We start from the raw sequence: 17019 nt of genomic DNA, 5'->3' as shown, positions 1-17019 counted from the left end.
TGTGAGAAAGTCGAGCTGTTAAGGACTGCAAGATAACAGAGTAAGTTTTGATGGCAGAGTGGTTAAGGCTTTGGACTTGAAATCCAATGTTGTCTTCCTGCGCAGGGTTGAACTCCGCTCGCAGTGCTATGATAAACCAGTATTTTGAACATATCCTTGGTGACTTGATATGGATAATGTGCTTAATCCATGGACTTGTCCTTTGATTCAAGTGCTCAGAATACAAATTCCTTGAGAAACAGTTCAAATTGGCTCTTCAGAAGATAGTCTAGTCTTTACAGATGTAAAATGGACAGAATTAGATAGCCGACTGGTTAATGTTTGGTAGTTAACGTAACATGCTTTGATGGCCCAGCGGTTAAGGCGTTGGAAATCCAGTGAAGGCTCCCTCCCGTACAGGTTTGAACCCTGTTCACAGAGCTTTGCCAAACCAGTGTTTTGAACTTATCCTTGGTGACTTGATATGGATAATCTCTTTAATACATGGACTTGTCCAGTGATTCACGTGCTCAGAATACTTTTGTCTTTGTGTGAGCTAATTCAGAAAGCTGTGATGGCCGAGTGGTTAAGACGTGATTTGGAGCAATAAGATCAATATGTCGTGCCATCAAGTTTACCATTTTACACCAATGATGTCTGTTTCCAAATCCCAATCCCTTTACTTGCATTCCAACAGCTGCAATGGCCGAGTTCTTTAGACGTTGGACCTGAATTTCAATGGGGTCTCCCCACCCATGTTTTAACATTGCTCGAAGCGAATAGCCCACTTGCTCTTTCTCCTCATCACTTTCCTTAGATTCCTACTGCTGCCATGGCCAAGTGGTTTAATCATTGCAAATGAACTCCAGTGTTGTCTCCCCGTACAGTTTTTAAAACTGCTCGCAGCGCATTGGCAAACCAGTCTTTATTTGTAAAATAGCATTGGTGACTTGATATTGATGAAGTGCTTAATGCGTAGACTTGTCCTTTGATTCAAGTGCTCAGAATATGTATTCCTTAAAAAACAGTTCAAATAGGCTCTTCAGTAGACAGTCTAGTATTTACAGAAGTAAAATTGACAGAATGAGATAAGCGACTGGTTAAGGCCTGGTAGTTAACGAAGCAAGCTGCGATGGCCGAGTGGTTAAGGTGTTGGACTTGAAATCCAATGGGGTCTCCCCGCGCAGGTTCTAACCCTGCTCACAGCGCTATGACAAACCAGTTTTTATTTTTAACATATCCTCGGTGACTTGATATGGATAATGTGCTTAATGCATGGACTTGTCCTTTGATTCAAGTGCTCAGACTATTTCTTCCTTGACAAAGAGTTCAAATAGGCTCTTCAGTCCAGATCCTGCTGGTTGTGAGAAAGCCGAGCTGTTAAGGACTGCAAGATAACAGAGTAAGTTTTGATGGCAGAGTGGTTAAGGCTTTGGACTTGAAATCCAATGTTGTCTTCCTGCGCAGGGTTGAACTCCGCTCACAGTGCTATGATAAACCAGTATTTTGAACATATCCTTGGTGACTTGATATGGATAATGTGCTTAATCCATGGACTTGTTCTTTGATTCAAGTGCTCAGAATTTTTCTTTGAAGACAAAGAATTCAAATAGGCTCTTCAGTACAGATCCTGCTGGTTGTGAGAAAGTCGAGCTGTTAAGGACTGCAAGATAACAGAGTAAGTTTTGATGGCAGAGTGGTTAAGGCTTTGGACTTGAAATCCAATGTTGTCTTCCTGCGCAGGGTTGAACTCCGCTCGCAGTGCTATGATAAACCAGTATTTTGAACATATCCTTGGTGACTTGATATGGATAATGTGCTTAATCCATGGACTTGTCCTTTGATTCAAGTGCTCAGAATACAAATTCCTTGAGAAACAGTTCAAATTGGCTCTTCAGAAGATAGTCTAGTCTTTACAGATGTAAAATGGACAGAATTAGATAGCCGACTGGTTAATGTTTGGTAGTTAACGTAACATGCTTTGATGGCCCAGCGGTTAAGGCGTTGGAAATCCAGTGAAGGCTCCCTCCCGTACAGGTTTGAACCCTGTTCACAGAGCTTTGCCAAACCAGTGTTTTGAACTTATCCTTGGTGACTTGATATGGATAATCTCTTTAATACATGGACTTGTCCAGTTATTCACGTGCTCAGAATACTTTTGTCTTTGTGTGAGCTAATTCAGAAAGCTGTGATGGCCGAGTGGTTAAGACGTGATTTGGAGCAATAAGATCAATATGTCGTGCCATCAAGTTTACCATTTTACACCAATGATGTCTGTTTCCAAATCCCAATCCCTTTACTTGCATTCCAACAGCTGCAATGGCCGAGTTCTTTAGACGTTGGACCTGAATTTCAATGGGGTCTCCCCACCCATGTTTTAACATTGCTCGAAGCGAATAGCCCACTTGCTCTTTCTCCTCATCACTTTCCTTAGATTCCTACTGCTGCCATGGCCAAGTGGTTTAATCATTGCAAATGAACTCCAGTGTTGTCTCCCCGTACAGTTTTTAAAACTGCTCGCAGCGCATTGGCAAACCAGTCTTTATTTGTAAAATAGCATTGGTGACTTGATATTGATGAAGTGCTTAATGCGTAGACTTGTCCTTTGATTCAAGTGCTCAGAATATGTATTCCTTAAAAAACAGTTCAAATAGGCTCTTCAGTAGACAGTCTAGTATTTACAGAAGTAAAATTGACAGAATGAGATAAGCGACTGGTTAAGGCCTGGTAGTTAACGAAGCAAGCTGCGATGGCCGAGTGGTTAAGGTGTTGGACTTGAAATCCAATGGGGTCTCCCCGCGCAGGTTCGAACCCTGCTCACAGCGCTATGACAAACCAGTTTTTATTTTTAACATATCCTCGGTGACTTGATATGGATAATGTGCTTAATGCATGGACTTGTCCTTTGATTCAAGTGCTCAGACTATTTCTTCCTTGACAAAGAGTTCAAATAGGCTCTTCAGTCCAGATCCTGCTGGTTGTGAGAAAGCCGAGCTGTTAAGGACTGCAAGATAACAGAGTAAGTTTTGATGGCAGAGTGGTTAAGGCTTTGGACTTGAAATCCAATGTTGTCTTCCTGCGCAGGGTTGAACTCCGCTCACAGTGCTATGATAAACCAGTATTTTGAACATATCCTTGGTGACTTGATATGGATAATGTGCTTAATCCATGGACTTGTTCTTTGATTCAAGTGCTCAGAATTTTTCTTTGAAGACAAAGAATTCAAATAGGCTCTTCAGTACAGATCCTGCTGGTTGTGAGAAAGTCGAGCTGTTAAGGACTGCAAGATAACAGAGTAAGTTTTGATGGCAGAGTGGTTAAGGCTTTGGACTTGAAATCCAATGTTGTCTTCCTGCGCAGGGTTGAACTCCGCTCGCAGTGCTATGATAAACCAGTATTTTGAACATATCCTTGGTGACTTGATATGGATAATGTGCTTAATCCATGGACTTGTCCTTTGATTCAAGTGCTCAGAATACAAATTCCTTGAGAAACAGTTCAAATTGGCTCTTCAGAAGATAGTCTAGTCTTTACAGATGTAAAATGGACAGAATTAGATAGCCGACTGGTTAATGTTTGGTAGTTAACGTAACATGCTTTGATGGCCCAGCGGTTAAGGCGTTGGAAATCCAGTGAAGGCTCCCTCCCGTACAGGTTTGAACCCTGTTCACAGAGCTTTGCCAAACCAGTGTTTTGAACTTATCCTTGGTGACTTGATATGGATAATCTCTTTAATACATGGACTTGTCCAGTTATTCACGTGCTCAGAATACTTTTGTCTTTGTGTGAGCTAATTCAGAAAGCTGTGATGGCCGAGTGGTTAAGACGTGATTTGGAGCAATAAGATCAATATGTCGTGCCATCAAGTTTACCATTTTACACCAATGATGTCTGTTTCCAAATCCCAATCCCTTTACTTGCATTCCAACAGCTGCAATGGCCGAGTTCTTTAGACGTTGGACCTGAATTTCAATGGGGTCTCCCCACCCATGTTTTAACATTGCTCGAAGCGAATAGCCCACTTGCTCTTTCTCCTCATCACTTTCCTTAGATTCCTACTGCTGCCATGGCCAAGTGGTTTAATCATTGCAAATGAACTCCAGTGTTGTCTCCCCGTACAGTTTTTAAAACTGCTCGCAGCGCATTGACAAACCAGTCTTTATTTGTAAAATAGCATTGGTGACTTGATATTGATGAAGTGCTTAATGCGTAGACTTGTCCTTTGATTCAAGTGCTCAGAATATGTATTCCTTGAAAAACAGTTCAAATAGGCTCTTCAGTAGACAGTCTAGTCTTTACAGAAGTAAAATTGACAGAATGAGATAAGCGACTGGTTAAGGCCTGGTAGTTAACGAAGCAAGCTGCGATGGCCGAGTGGTTAAGGTGTTGGACTTGAAATCCAATGGGGTCTCCCCGCGCAGGTTCGAACCCTGCTCACAGCGCTATGACAAACCAGTTTTTATTTTTAACACATCCTCGGTGACTTGATATGGATAATGTGCTTAATGCATGGACTTGTCCTTTGATTCAAGTGCTCAGACTATTTCTTCCTTGACAAAGAGTTCAAATAGGCTCTTCAGTCCAGATCCTGCTGGTTGTGAGAAAGCCGAGCTGTTAAGGACTGCAAGATAACAGAGTAAGTTTTGATGGCAGAGTGGTTAAGGCTTTGGACTTGAAATCCAATGTTGTCTTCCTGCGCAGGGTTGAACTCCGCTCACAGTGCTATGATAAACCAGTATTTTGAACATATCCTTGGTGACTTGATATGGATAATGTGCTTAATCCATGGACTTGTTCTTTGATTCAAGTGCTCAGAATTTTTCTTTGAAGACAAAGAATTCAAATAGGCTCTTCAGTCCAGATCCTGCTGGTTGTGAGAAAGTCGAGCTGTTAAGGACTGCAAGATAACAGAGTAAGTTTTGATGGCAGAGTGGTTAAGGCTTTGGACTTGAAATCCAATGTTGTCTTCCTGCGCAGGGTTGAACTCCGCTCGCAGTGCTATGATAAACCAGTATTTTGAACATATCCTTGGTGACTTGATATGGATAATGTGCTTAATCCATGGACTTGTCCTTTGATTCAAGTGCTCAGAATTTTTCTTTGAAGACAAAGAATTCAAATAGGCTCTTCAGTACAGATCCTGCTGGTTGTGAGATAGCCGAGCTGTTAAGGACTGCAAGATAACAGAGTAAGTTTTGATGGCAGTCATTTTAAGGCTTTGGACTTGAAATCCAATGTTGGCTTCTTGCGCAGGGTTTAAATCTGCTCGCAGTGCTATGATAAACCAGTATTTTGAACGTATCCTTGGTGACTTGATATGGATAATCTATTTAATACATGGACTTGTCCAGTGATTCAAGTGCTCAGAATATGTTTGTCTTTGTCTGAGCTAATTGAGAAAGTTGTGATGCCCGAGTGGTTAACAATCTTATTTGTATTTACAGATGGAATACTATTTAGTTGAGGCACATGAAAGTTCACATGGCATTTCTGCCAAAAAACACATTTTGATAAAAACATTTATATTTCTCCCTGTGAAGTAGTGATGTCAACATATGCCTAGCTTTGAAACGGGTCACGTACAGTGGGGAGAACAAGTATTTGAGACACTGCCGATTTTGCAGGTTTTCCTACTTACAAAGCATGTAGACATCTGTCATTTTTATCATAGGTACACTTCAACTGTGAGAGACGGAATCTAAAACAAAAATCCAGAAAATCACATTGTATGATTTTTAAGTAATTCATTTGCATTTTATTGCATGACATAAGTATTTGATCACCTACCAACCAGTAAGAATTCCGGCTCTCACAGACCTGTTAGTTTTTCTTTAAGAAGCCCTCCTGTTCACGACTCATTACCTGTATTAACTGCACCTGTTTGAACTCGTTACCTGTATAAAAGACACCTGTCCACACACTCAATTAAACAGACTCCAACCTCTCCACAATGGCCAAGACCAGGGAGCTGTGTAAGGACATGAGGGATAAAATTGTAGACCTGCACAAGGCTGTAATGGGCTACAGGACAATAGGCAAGCAGCTTGGTGAGAAGGCAACAACTGTTGGCGCAATTATTAGAAAATGGAAGAAGTTCAAGATGACGGTCAATCACCCTCGGTCTGGGGCTCCATGCAAGATCTCACCTCGTGGGGCATCATTGATCATGAGGAAGGTGAGGGATCAGCCCAAAACTACACAGCAGGACCTGGTAAATGACCTGAAGAGAGCTGGGACCACAGTCTCAAAGAAAACCATTAGTAACACACTACGCCGCCATGGATTAAAATCCTGCAGCGCACGCAAGGTCCCCCTGCTCAAGCCAGCGCATGTCCAGGCCCGTCTGAAGTTTGCCAATGACCATCTGGATGATCAAGAGGAGGGATGGGAGAAGGTCATGTGGTCTGATGAGACAAAAATGCAGCTTTTTGGTCTAAACTCCACTCGCCGTGTTTGGAGGAAGAAGAAGGATGAGTACAACCCCAAGAACGCCATCCCAACCGTGAAGCATGAAGGTGGAAACATCACTCTTTGGGGACAGGACGACTGCACCATATTGAGGGGAGATCTTGGCCAGTAACCTCCTTCCCTCAATAAGAGCATTGAAGAAGGGTCGTGGCTGGATCTTCCGGCATGACAACGACCCGAAACGCACAGCTAGGGCAACTAAGGAGTGGCTCCATAAGAAGCATCTCAAGGTCCTGGATTGGCCTAGCCAGTCTCCAGACCTTAACCCAATATAAAATCTTTGGAGGGGGCTGAAAGTCCGTATTGCCCAGCGACAGCCCCGAAACATGAAGGATCTGGAGAAGGTCTGTATGGAGGAGAGGGCCAAAATCCCTGCTGCAGTGTGTGCAAACCTGGTCAAGAACTACAGGAAACGTATGATCTCTGTAATTGCAAACAAAGGTTTCTGTACCAAATATTAAGTTCTGCTTTACTGATGAATCAAATACTTATGTCATGCAATAAAATGCAAATTAATTACTTAAAAATCATACAATGTGATTTTCTGTATTTTTGTTTTAGATTCCGTCTCTCACAGTTGAAGTGTACCTATGATAAAAAAAATTACAGACCTCTACATGCGTTGTAAGTAGGAAAACCTGCAAAATCGGCAGTGTCTCAAATACTTTTTCTCCCCACTGTATGTCCTCGTAAATAGCATCCTACGACATGTAGCAAACAAAAGTCAATGCATCTTGTCCCTCACAGCTAAAATCCATTGGAAGAGCACAAGGTGGGGAGTTTGAGTCGTTCAGTCAGTGTCCTCTTGATTGCTAGCTATAGCATCAATTCTTAGTTTCACAGTGTTATCTGACAAAGCTATTGATGTGAGTTTGTGTGCCTAGTTTTCACCATATCACTAGTCACTGCAATAGTGTGTAGTTGTATAGCGTAGCAGGCTTAGCCATTCACCGTGGGAATGATTCAAGTCCAATGGTCAATTGCAGCCTTTTCCCCAGCTCTAAAGGTGCTCTAAATTTAAAGTTTAGATTTCACCAATTTTCAGTTAGATTTTTAAGGTTAACCACATTACAATGATTTTAAGAGACAAAAACAACTTATTTACTTTTACCAGGTTTTTGGAAATTGTCCCGCCACCCCATTTTCATGTCAGGGCACCCCACATGTGGTCACGACCCCTAGATTGGGAACCGCTGCTGTAAACCATATGCCATGGCCGTCTCCTTCACCAGATCTCAACCCAACATTTATGGAGACTGGAGCGGCACCTGAGAAAGGGTTTTCCTAGCCTGGGTACCAGTCTCATTAGCTAATCCATCCCATGTCATGTGCCAAAAATACTGGCCTTTATCCATCTTCAAATATGAACATTCTTTCATCAATAAGCTCGAGGAGAACAGAGGATTTGATTCTGATTCGATCACCCTCACAGCTATCCTCCAATTACAACGATTAGACAATGATTGGAACTTATTTTGGTGATACGGTGATACCAGTTGCTAAGCAACCGTTTTTGATCGTCCAGATACAACCTGTCCGTCAAAAGTTAATAGCTCATGTCTAAAATATATCATGGTTCCACCTGTCACCAGAGGGCAGCAGAGAGCTCTGTCCTATTTACTCGTTATGATTTCCCTGTTAACTTTTTGGCGCACCCATCCTGTTAGCGGGATAATTTTTGTCAACATCCGCTGAATTGCAGAGCACCAAATTCAAATTAAATTACTAAAAATATTTAATTTTCATGAAATCACAAGTTCAATACAGCAAAGCACAGTTTAGCTGTCGTCCCAGATTTAAAAAAAGCTTTACAGCAAAAGCAGACCAAGCGTTTATGTGAGATCATCTCTCTCAGCAGACAGAACATTACAAACAGTTAGCAGCAAAGTAGACTGGTCACGAAAGTCAGAAAAGCAATAAAATGAATCTCTTACCTTTGATGATCTTCGGCTGTTTGCACTCACGAGACTCCCAGTTACACAATAAATGTTCCAAATAGTATCCGTAAAATTCGTAGAAACATGTCAAACGTTTTTTTATAATCAATCCTCAGGTTGTTTTTACAATAAATAATCGATAATATTTTAACCGGACTGTAGCTTATTCAATAGGAGCGAGAGAGAGAAAATGTCTGCTCCCAAGCTGTTGGCGCATGCAAAACTCTAGGGACACCCAGCCATCCACTGACGCGATGTGATTGTTCTCACTCATTTTTCAGAATAAAGTGCTGAAACTATGTCTAAAGACTTTTCACACCATGTGGAAGCCATAGGGAAAGGAATCTGGTTGATACCCCTTTAAATGGAGGGAAGGCATGCAATGGGACAGGGAGATTTCAAAATAAGAGGCACTTCCTAGTTGGATTTTCCTCAGGTTTTCGCCTGCAATATTAGTTCTATTATACTCACAGACAATATTCTGACTGTTTTGGAAACGTTAGAGTGTTTTCTATCCTAATCTGGCATATATGCATATTCTAGCTTCTGGGCCTGAGAAATAGGCAGTTTAATTTGGGTAAGTTTTTCATCCAAACATCAAAATACTGCCCCCTACACTCAACAGGTTAACAGAGGTGTGTTTTCTGTTGTCCTTTGCTGAAGCTGGAATTATCTGCCATGTGCATTTGTCTCCTGAGTGAGTTTTCGAGTCTTAGTGTTTGTTGTTTTCCTAGTGTTACTGTGATCCTTCCATTACCGTTTCTCAGTAAAGTTTTATGTTTATCCGCTGATTTCTCGTCTGGTCTCTTCTCTGCACCTGGGTACACATCACAACATACTGCAATTCTAACCACAAAACGTCTCAAAATACAACAACTTGCCTTGCTAACAGCTAAATATTCGTTTTTGATCATTTGTTTGTTAATTCTATTTGAGGCTCCACATGTTGTCATGGAAAATACGATCATTTTACCATTCAAAATTTGGACACACCTACTCATTCAAGGGTTTTTCTTTATTTTTTCTATTTTCTACAATGTAGAATAATAGTAATGACATCGAAACTATTAAATAACACATATGGAATCATGTAGTAAGCAAAGTGTTAAACAAATAAAATATATTTATATTTTTCAAAGTAGCCACCCTTGACAGCTTTACAGACTCTTGGCATTCTCTCAACCAGCTTCACCTGGAATGCTTTTGAAACCGCCTTGGAGTAGTTCCCACATATGCTGAGCTCTTGTTGGCTGCTTTTCCTTCACTCTGCAGTCCAACTCACCCCAAACCATCTCAATTGGGTTGAGGTTGGGTGATTATGGATTCCAGGTCATCTGATGCAGCACTCCATCACTCTCCTTCTTGGTCTAATAGCCCTTACACAGCCTGGAGGTGTGTTGGGCCATTGTCCTGTTGAAAAACAAATGATAGTCCCACTAAGTGCAAACCAGATGGGATGGCATATTGCTGCAGAATACTGTGGTAGCCATGCTGGTTAAGTGTGTCTTGAATACTAAATAAATCACAAACAGTGTCACCAGCAAAGCACCATCACACCTTCTCCTCCATGCTTCATGGAGAGATAATCCGTTCACCTACTCTGCATCTCACAAAGACACGGGGGTTGGAACCAAAATCAAACATTTGGATTCATCAGACCAAAAGACAGATTTCTGATTTCTGAAGCTTTTATATGGAATGCAATTTCTGAGACTGGTAACATTTTCTGGATTGACTGACCTTCATGTCTTAAAGTAGTGATGGACTGTCGTTTCTCTTTGCTTAGTTGAGCTGTTCTTGCCATATTAGGGTCTTTTACCAAATAGGGCTATCTTCTGTATACTACCCCTACCTTGTCACAACACAACTGATTGGCCAAAACGCATTAGGAAGGAACAAAATTCCACAAATTGACTTTCAACAAGGCACACCTGTTAATTGAAATGCATTCCAGGTGACTACCTCAAGAAGCTTGTTGAGAGAATGTGCAAAGCAGTCATCAAGGCAAAGGATGGCTATTTTGTAGAATCTCAAATATAAAATATGTTTTTATTTGTGTAACACTTTTTTGGTTACTACATGATTCCATATGTGTTATTTCATGTTTTTAAATGTCTTCACTATTATTCTACAATGTAGAAATTAGTAAAAATAAAGAAAAAGAAAAACCCTGGAATGAGTAGGTGTCCAAACTTTTGATTGATACTTTCAAAATGCATTAAAAATATGTTTTTGTCATACCATAACCCATAATGACAAAGTGAAAAGATGCTTTTACTCCTGAACTTATTTAGGCTTGCCATAACAAAGGGGTTGAATACTCAAGACATTTCAGCTCTTCATTTTTAATACATTTCTAAACATTTCTAAAAATATAACTTCAATTTAACGTTGTTGTATTGTGCGTAGGCCAGTGACAACAAATCAACAAAATGTGATGAAAGTAAAGGGCTGTGGATACTTTCTGAAAGCTGTGACAGATTTTACTTACATTTCACAGGAAAGTGCCTTCATAGCTATGGATTTTCTTACCACAATGAGTATACTTTACTTTATTATATTTATTTGACACTGTCAAACATGGAAATAAGAATTAATTGAATGGGCTTGGAAGCTCTAACCCTGGTAATTTGACCCTCACAATGGCTTCCTGTTAAGGCTGGGCGCTGCTGGTGGAGAAGTAGGAAATACAGGGGAATCCTTTCCATCGAGGTTTGGGTTGCATCCCAAATGGCACCTTATTCCCTATATAGTGCATTACTTGGGCCCTGGTGAAAAGTGGTGCACTACGTAGGGAATAGGCTGCCATTTGGGGTACACCCTTAGTGAGTGTGGGGAATGTTCAGCATATGGTCCATGCTGTCACAGCATACTGTGCAATGTATTGGTTAAGATGGAATACTGAATAAGCCTTTGTTTACATTTGGGGTTTTATACCAGGTTTATATTGTACATTGTTTAGGTTTGGGCTTGATTGTGAGGAAGTATTCAGTCACTACTTCTATAAACGTGTCACTGTCAGTCAGGTGACATCTGTAATATAGCCTGGTGGTTGAACCAGACTGAACGCTGGGCTTAAGGTGAAACAAGCTGTCTGTAAGGCACAGTGATAACGTCTGGGATAAAGCTGTACTGTAGAAACTAGATAGGTCTTCCTGAAAATCCCACAACACGTGGATTATTGTCTGGACCAAATGAGTCATTGGAATCAATGGAGTATGTTTCAAAGAGGTGGATACTAAGATGATCCCTCAGTATCCTACACAGGGACATCTGGTAAAGGCTCAACCTTGTTGGGAGAGACATCTGCATCCCAATAGGCCCCCTATTCCCTACATAGTACACTACTTTTCACCAGAGCCAGGCATGTAGGGCAGGGCTCTCCAACCTTGCTCCTAGAGAGCTACTGTCTGGTAGGTTTTCGCTCCATCCCTAATCTACTGCACCTGATTTTAATAGTTAGCTGGTTCATAAGCTGAATCAAGTTAGTTACAACTAGGTAGCTCCCCGAGAACAGGGTTGGAGAGCCCTGAGGTAACTGTAACAATACTCATGACATGGTCATTACATTTTCACATCTAAATGGCCATTTAGAGCTATTTGACTATAAAGAAAAAGTGTAACTCATTTATCTTCATTCTGTGTCATAAAGCAGGACAACAGTGCCCCTGGCTTCAGATCTGGTACTACATCACAAGTGTCAGTGAATAACAGAGTAATAACACAGACATCAACTGATGCTCTCAGGGAGAGTTCTCACATGTATTTCACAACAAATACTGTGTGTTTAATATGACAAAATATTTTATTTATCTTTCATTTCGATGACTTAACTCTTTTTTTGTTATCATGGCAACAATCATGGCTACAATATATTTAATTTCATCAGTCGAAACATTTAAAGGGACAGACAGGGTGTCATCCAGAAGAGGTTTGTTGTTCAATAGACAGACAGATTACTGCTGCTGAGTTAGCTTCCCTCTTCCCCTGCCTCCATAGAAGCCCTTGGTCCCGTAGGGTCCTTGGGGCAGACGCACCACCCTCAGGGGCAGAGTCTGTCTCCGCAGCTTGCCCGGGGTTTCCGGGTGGAGTAGGGCCGCGCTAGTAGCCACCTTCTGGCGCTGCACCCAGGGGCAGGCCACCTTCTCCTGTACATTGTCCCCAGAGCACCTGCTCCTTCCCACACCTCCAGACCTTAAGTCCCGGAGCTTAGACAGGACCAGGGGGACGCGGGACGCATGGCTGTCCGAGGAGGAGGGCCTATCCCTTTGTGATGTTTGGCAATGACCCTCCTGGCCCAGGGGGCTGTCCAGGGACTTATGGCGCTGGATCCTTCTGCATGAAAGCCTGGCTGGGGCTGAACCCAGGGTTGGGACTGTGGCCTGGGCAGGGTCAGACTCTAAGCTCTTCAGTAGTTCCGGATGCTTCATAGAGTCGTTTATGAAACATCTAGACGGGACCGGATCCTTCAGGGAGCTGTTGGTGAAACATCTCGATTTCACCTTGGGATTTTTCTGGGACACCTTAGTCACCTCGGGGCCTCCATCTGGCTTGGGGTCCTCCTCACCCTCCTTCTCCGCCTGCCGGTTGGTGGGGTGGGACGAGGAGGAGGGGGGTGAGCGCGTGCCAGGGCTGCCCAGGCTGGCGACACAAACCACGGCCCCCTCTGCTCCTCCTCTCTGCAGTGCTCGGTAGGCCAACCTGGCCCCCTCCAGGGTCTCAAACTCCACCACAGCACACGTCCTGATGATATGGAAAACAACAGTTGAGAGATTTTGCCATATTTTCCCAGTGCACAATAGTCTTGCAATGCATTTCTTTGTAATTATGTATATAGGACAGCGCCCATGTCTGTCAGTCCTGTAAAATTACACTAACAGGTATCTAAAGTGAGAAGCAATGTCGGGACTTCATAGAGACTGCCCTAATTGAGGACAATATTGATGATCAATAGTCAGCAAACGCTGCCTTTGGTTTTACCTGCGGCCCAGCTCGGCATGCCTCCTGGCATGGCGTCTCAGCTCCACAGGAAGCTCTTTCCCAGGACGGAGGATACGCAGCGAGGCCACGGCAGCATGGGCACTGAACAGCTTCAGAGCTTTCTCTAGGACTACCTGTTGGTCCAAGCTGCTGAGGGTAGAGATGTCACTTCCTGTGTTTTCCCCAAACAGGTTCCAGGCTAGTAGCAGCTTGCTGTTAGGGGCACTCAACAGCCAATCAGGCAGAGGCTCTCTGCGCCTCACTTTGGTCCCTTCCCTGTTGACCTCCAGCGAATCAGAGCACAGCGCTGCGGCCAGGGTGGTGCGCCAGTCTCTCGTCAGCTCCTTCATCTGAGACACACAGGTATTTTACCAGGCAGGTTAATCAAGTACAACTGATTATTTACAAAAACGAAATAGCAAGGTGCAACGTTTTGGAACGTAGAGCGAACATGCCACTCTGACATGTAGAATAAAGAATCACATCATTCTCCACATCTACATGTCAGTGATCATCCTCCACATCTACATGTCAGTGATCATCCTTCACATCTACATGTCAGTGATCATCCTTCACATCTCCATGTCAATGATCATCCTTCACATCTGCATGACAATGATCATCCTCCACGTCTACATGACAGTGAAGCATGTTTGTTCTATTCCTGGCATCGGTTCATGGCATTTCTATCTGCAGTGTTCAACATTTGGCTACTAAACATGGCCCAGGTTTGGTTTGTTAAACATGCCGTACGTACAACAGGTTTGCTTTGGGTTGTGTTTTCAAGCCTTACCAATATCTACATAGCCTGGTCACAGATCTGTTTGTATGGTCTTGTCAACTCCTTTGGTCATTGTAGTTGGCAAGACAGCAAAATATTTTTCAGACCAGGCTTACATAATATTCACCATCATAGTAAATTGGCTGTAAAGGAATTCTTGAATTAGAATTTTGAGAGTCATTGGAGTGAATGAACAGAGTGGCATGTCTTGCTCTTCATTGTAGTCAGAGGGCTGATATAAATACTATGCATGCCAGTCTCTCTTGGCTAAGAGTTGAGACAGACTGCATCACTTCTTCTTTTTATAAGAAACATGAATGTGTTAAATTGTTTGCATAGTCAACTTACGCACTGCTCTGACCCACACACTTACCCCACCAGACATGTCACCAGGGGTATTTTCATAGTCCCCAAATCCAGAACAAATTCAACAAAGCGTACAGTATTATATAGAGCCATTATTGTGTGGAACTCCATTCCATTGCATATTGCTCAAATAAACAGAAAACCTGGTTTCAAAAGACAGATAAAGCAACACCTCAGGGCACAACGCCTCTCCCCTATTTGACCTAGACAGTTTGTGTGTATGCATTGATATGTAGGCTGTGTGCGCCTTTAAGAAATAAATGTATGTAGTTCTCTCCTTGAGCTGTTCTTGTCTACTACTGTTCTGTATTATGTCATGTTTCATGTTTTGAAACAGGAAGAGTAGCTGATTATTTTGTAACAGCCTAAAGGGGGTCCTAATAAAATAGCAAATGAGGGAACCACCTTGATCTCATAAAGCTGGCATTACCTTTTTGAAGGAGGTGAGCAGCTTGAGGCTGACGTATCCCATCCTATTCCTCTGGACGTGTTTGAGCAGGAAGCCATCCTCTGCCAGGTGTTCATTGGACAGGTAGCACTCCAACTGGGACACGATCTGCCTGCTCAGGTCACATGACCCTGATGTCATGCTGGAGGACTCCGCCGATTGGCTAGCAAGTTTAGTGAAGAGCCTATGGGACAATTAGTTTCTCTTAGCATCTCAATATACAACACAAATACAAACTACATTATTTCTATATGCTTTGACATTCTGATTCGCTACAGACCTATGCAATATCAATCAACAAGGTACAATGTTTTCTATGTGAGTTGATCATCTAAAGTCTTACCCATCCTGGCAACTCAGTGTGTCGCCTTTAGAGAGGGCAGTTGGAGACATGGGTATGTCTGGGTAGCGTCCTGGCGTGAAAGGGCTTTGCCTTGGGTTCTCTGAAACACAGGCTGCTGAGGACATGCTGCTTGCGAGGGAGAGCAGCAAGCCAGGTCGAGGGCAGGGGAGGTTCTTCTGAATGTGAAGCCACAGAACATCTTAACAGGATTTAGTACCTTCTGGTCCATTGTGACACGTTTGAGTTCTGTGATTCCGTACTTCCAATCATCGGCAATCTAGAACTTAGAGTAATGGGTGATTCTACAGCTGGTGATGCAACAATGTGATTCTATGGCCATCTCACATCTCCTTCTTTTCCAGTGGTGTAAAGTACTTCAGTAAAAATACTTTTAAGTACTACTTAAGTTGTTTTTTGGGGTATCTGTACTTGACTTTACTATTTATATTTTTTTTACAACTTTTACTCCACTACATTCCTAAAGAAAATAATCTACTTTTTACTCTTTACATTTTCCCTGACACCAAGTACTCATTACATTTTGAATGCTTAGCAGGACAGTAAAATGGTCTAATTGACGCACTTATCAAGAGAACATCCCTGGCCATCCCCTGCCTATGTTCTATTCTTTTCCCCCTTTGTTCATGTAATTCATGTAATGGCACATTTACAGAAGTATTGAGCATTGACCCCATAGACATAAGAATGAATAGAACAGGTGTCCCCATTCAAGTAAATGATGGCATAACGGGTGGACTGGCGGCCAACGCGTGTACCCATAAGCGCAAAGCAGGAAGTAAAGGCAGGAAGTAAAAGCAGGAAGTGTTCCCATCAATCTGTTGTGATTTGTTGAACCAACTCAAATTACATTACGGAAAAAAATACATTCCATTTCATGAGCCACGTCAGTTAGAATAATTTAAATGAACATTCTACATTACCATGGTAATTATTACATCACAGGAAGTGTCACGACTTCCGCCGAAGTCGGCTCCTCTCCTTGTTTGGGCGGCGTTCGGTGGTCGACGTGGGCCTTTTAAGACTGGTGTAAAAACAACCTATGCCAACAGTGTGGAATTCTCAAGTGAAGGGCTAGAAGTGTGTGTGTGTGTTTCTGCGACCATGGGCATGTGTCTTATCCTTTTCATGATCAACGCAACACTTGCTGAAAAATGTATGTCGATGGTTTCCCAGAAGAGAGAGGAAGCTGAAGAGATAAGGTCATATGAATCCGCTTACGTTTCGTGTTATCTACATGAGAAATCTGCACTAATAAAATGTATATACAACAAATCAAATTGTATTTGTCACATGCGCCGAATACAACCTTACAGTGAAGTGCTTACTTAAAAGCCCTTAACCAACAATGCAGTTTAAAAAAATCAGAATAAGAATAATAAAAGGAACAAGTAATTAAAGAGCAGCAGTAAAATAACCATAGCGAGACTATATACAGTGGGTACCGGTACAGTCAATGAGCGGGGTCATATAGACAAGGTAATTGAGGTAATATGTACATGTAGGTAGAGTTATTAACCTCTTCGTCATGGAAACCACTCGGTATGATTGGTCATCGCCAAGCTGTCGCAGCTGGTAATTTTCATAAAGTTGGGAAATGCTGAACTTTTTCACCACCTCCCACGCCACGTTCGCACTGCCCAACCGTTCCCCGCCCTCTCCGCTTTCCTTCCATTGGAAATGAATGGGAGGCCGTGTT

The 17019-nt window shown here is 42.4% G+C and overlaps 1 protein-coding gene and 3 non-coding genes across 4 annotated transcripts; 3 read left to right on the top strand and 1 right to left on the bottom strand.

Annotated features, from left to right (window-relative positions):
- Positions 1-1105: 1105 nt before the first annotated feature.
- Positions 1106-1187, top strand: trnas-uga. Its single transcript has one exon. It is a non-coding gene; the product is annotated as a tRNA-Ser (tRNA).
- A 1535-nt stretch (positions 1188-2722) lies between these two features.
- Positions 2723-2804, top strand: trnas-uga. The gene has a single exon. It is a non-coding gene; the product is annotated as a tRNA-Ser (tRNA).
- A 1535-nt stretch (positions 2805-4339) lies between these two features.
- On the top strand, positions 4340-4421 carry trnas-uga. The gene has a single exon. It is a non-coding gene; the product is annotated as a tRNA-Ser (tRNA).
- A 7919-nt stretch (positions 4422-12340) lies between these two features.
- Positions 12341-15531, bottom strand: LOC110509199 (la-related protein 6-like). Its single transcript, XM_021590180.2, has 5 exons — positions 15520-15531; positions 15303-15478; positions 14942-15143; positions 13365-13714; positions 12341-13127 (listed from the first exon to the last, which is right to left on the bottom strand). Exons 1-5 carry the CDS (start codon positions 15529-15531, stop codon positions 12341-12343), a joined length of 1527 nt encoding a protein of 508 aa, XP_021445855.2.
- Between the last annotated feature and the right edge of the window lie 1488 nt (positions 15532-17019).

This window comes from Oncorhynchus mykiss, chromosome 28 (assembly GCF_013265735.2).
Source record: "Oncorhynchus mykiss isolate Arlee chromosome 28, USDA_OmykA_1.1, whole genome shotgun sequence".
NCBI classification, from domain to species: domain Eukaryota; kingdom Metazoa; phylum Chordata; class Actinopteri; order Salmoniformes; family Salmonidae; genus Oncorhynchus; species Oncorhynchus mykiss.
This window is presented reverse-complemented; position numbering and strand designations above follow the sequence as displayed.

Coding starts and splice junctions, on each gene's coding strand:
- LOC110509199 (XM_021590180.2), bottom strand. Junction 15,144..15,302: donor ACACTGAGTTGCCAGGATGG/GTAAGACTTTAG, acceptor ATTGTCCCATAG/GCTCTTCACTAAACTTGCTA. Junction 13,128..13,364: donor CATGCCGAGCTGGGCCGCAG/GTAAAACCAAAG, acceptor CCATATCATCAG/GACGTGTGCTGTGGTGGAGT.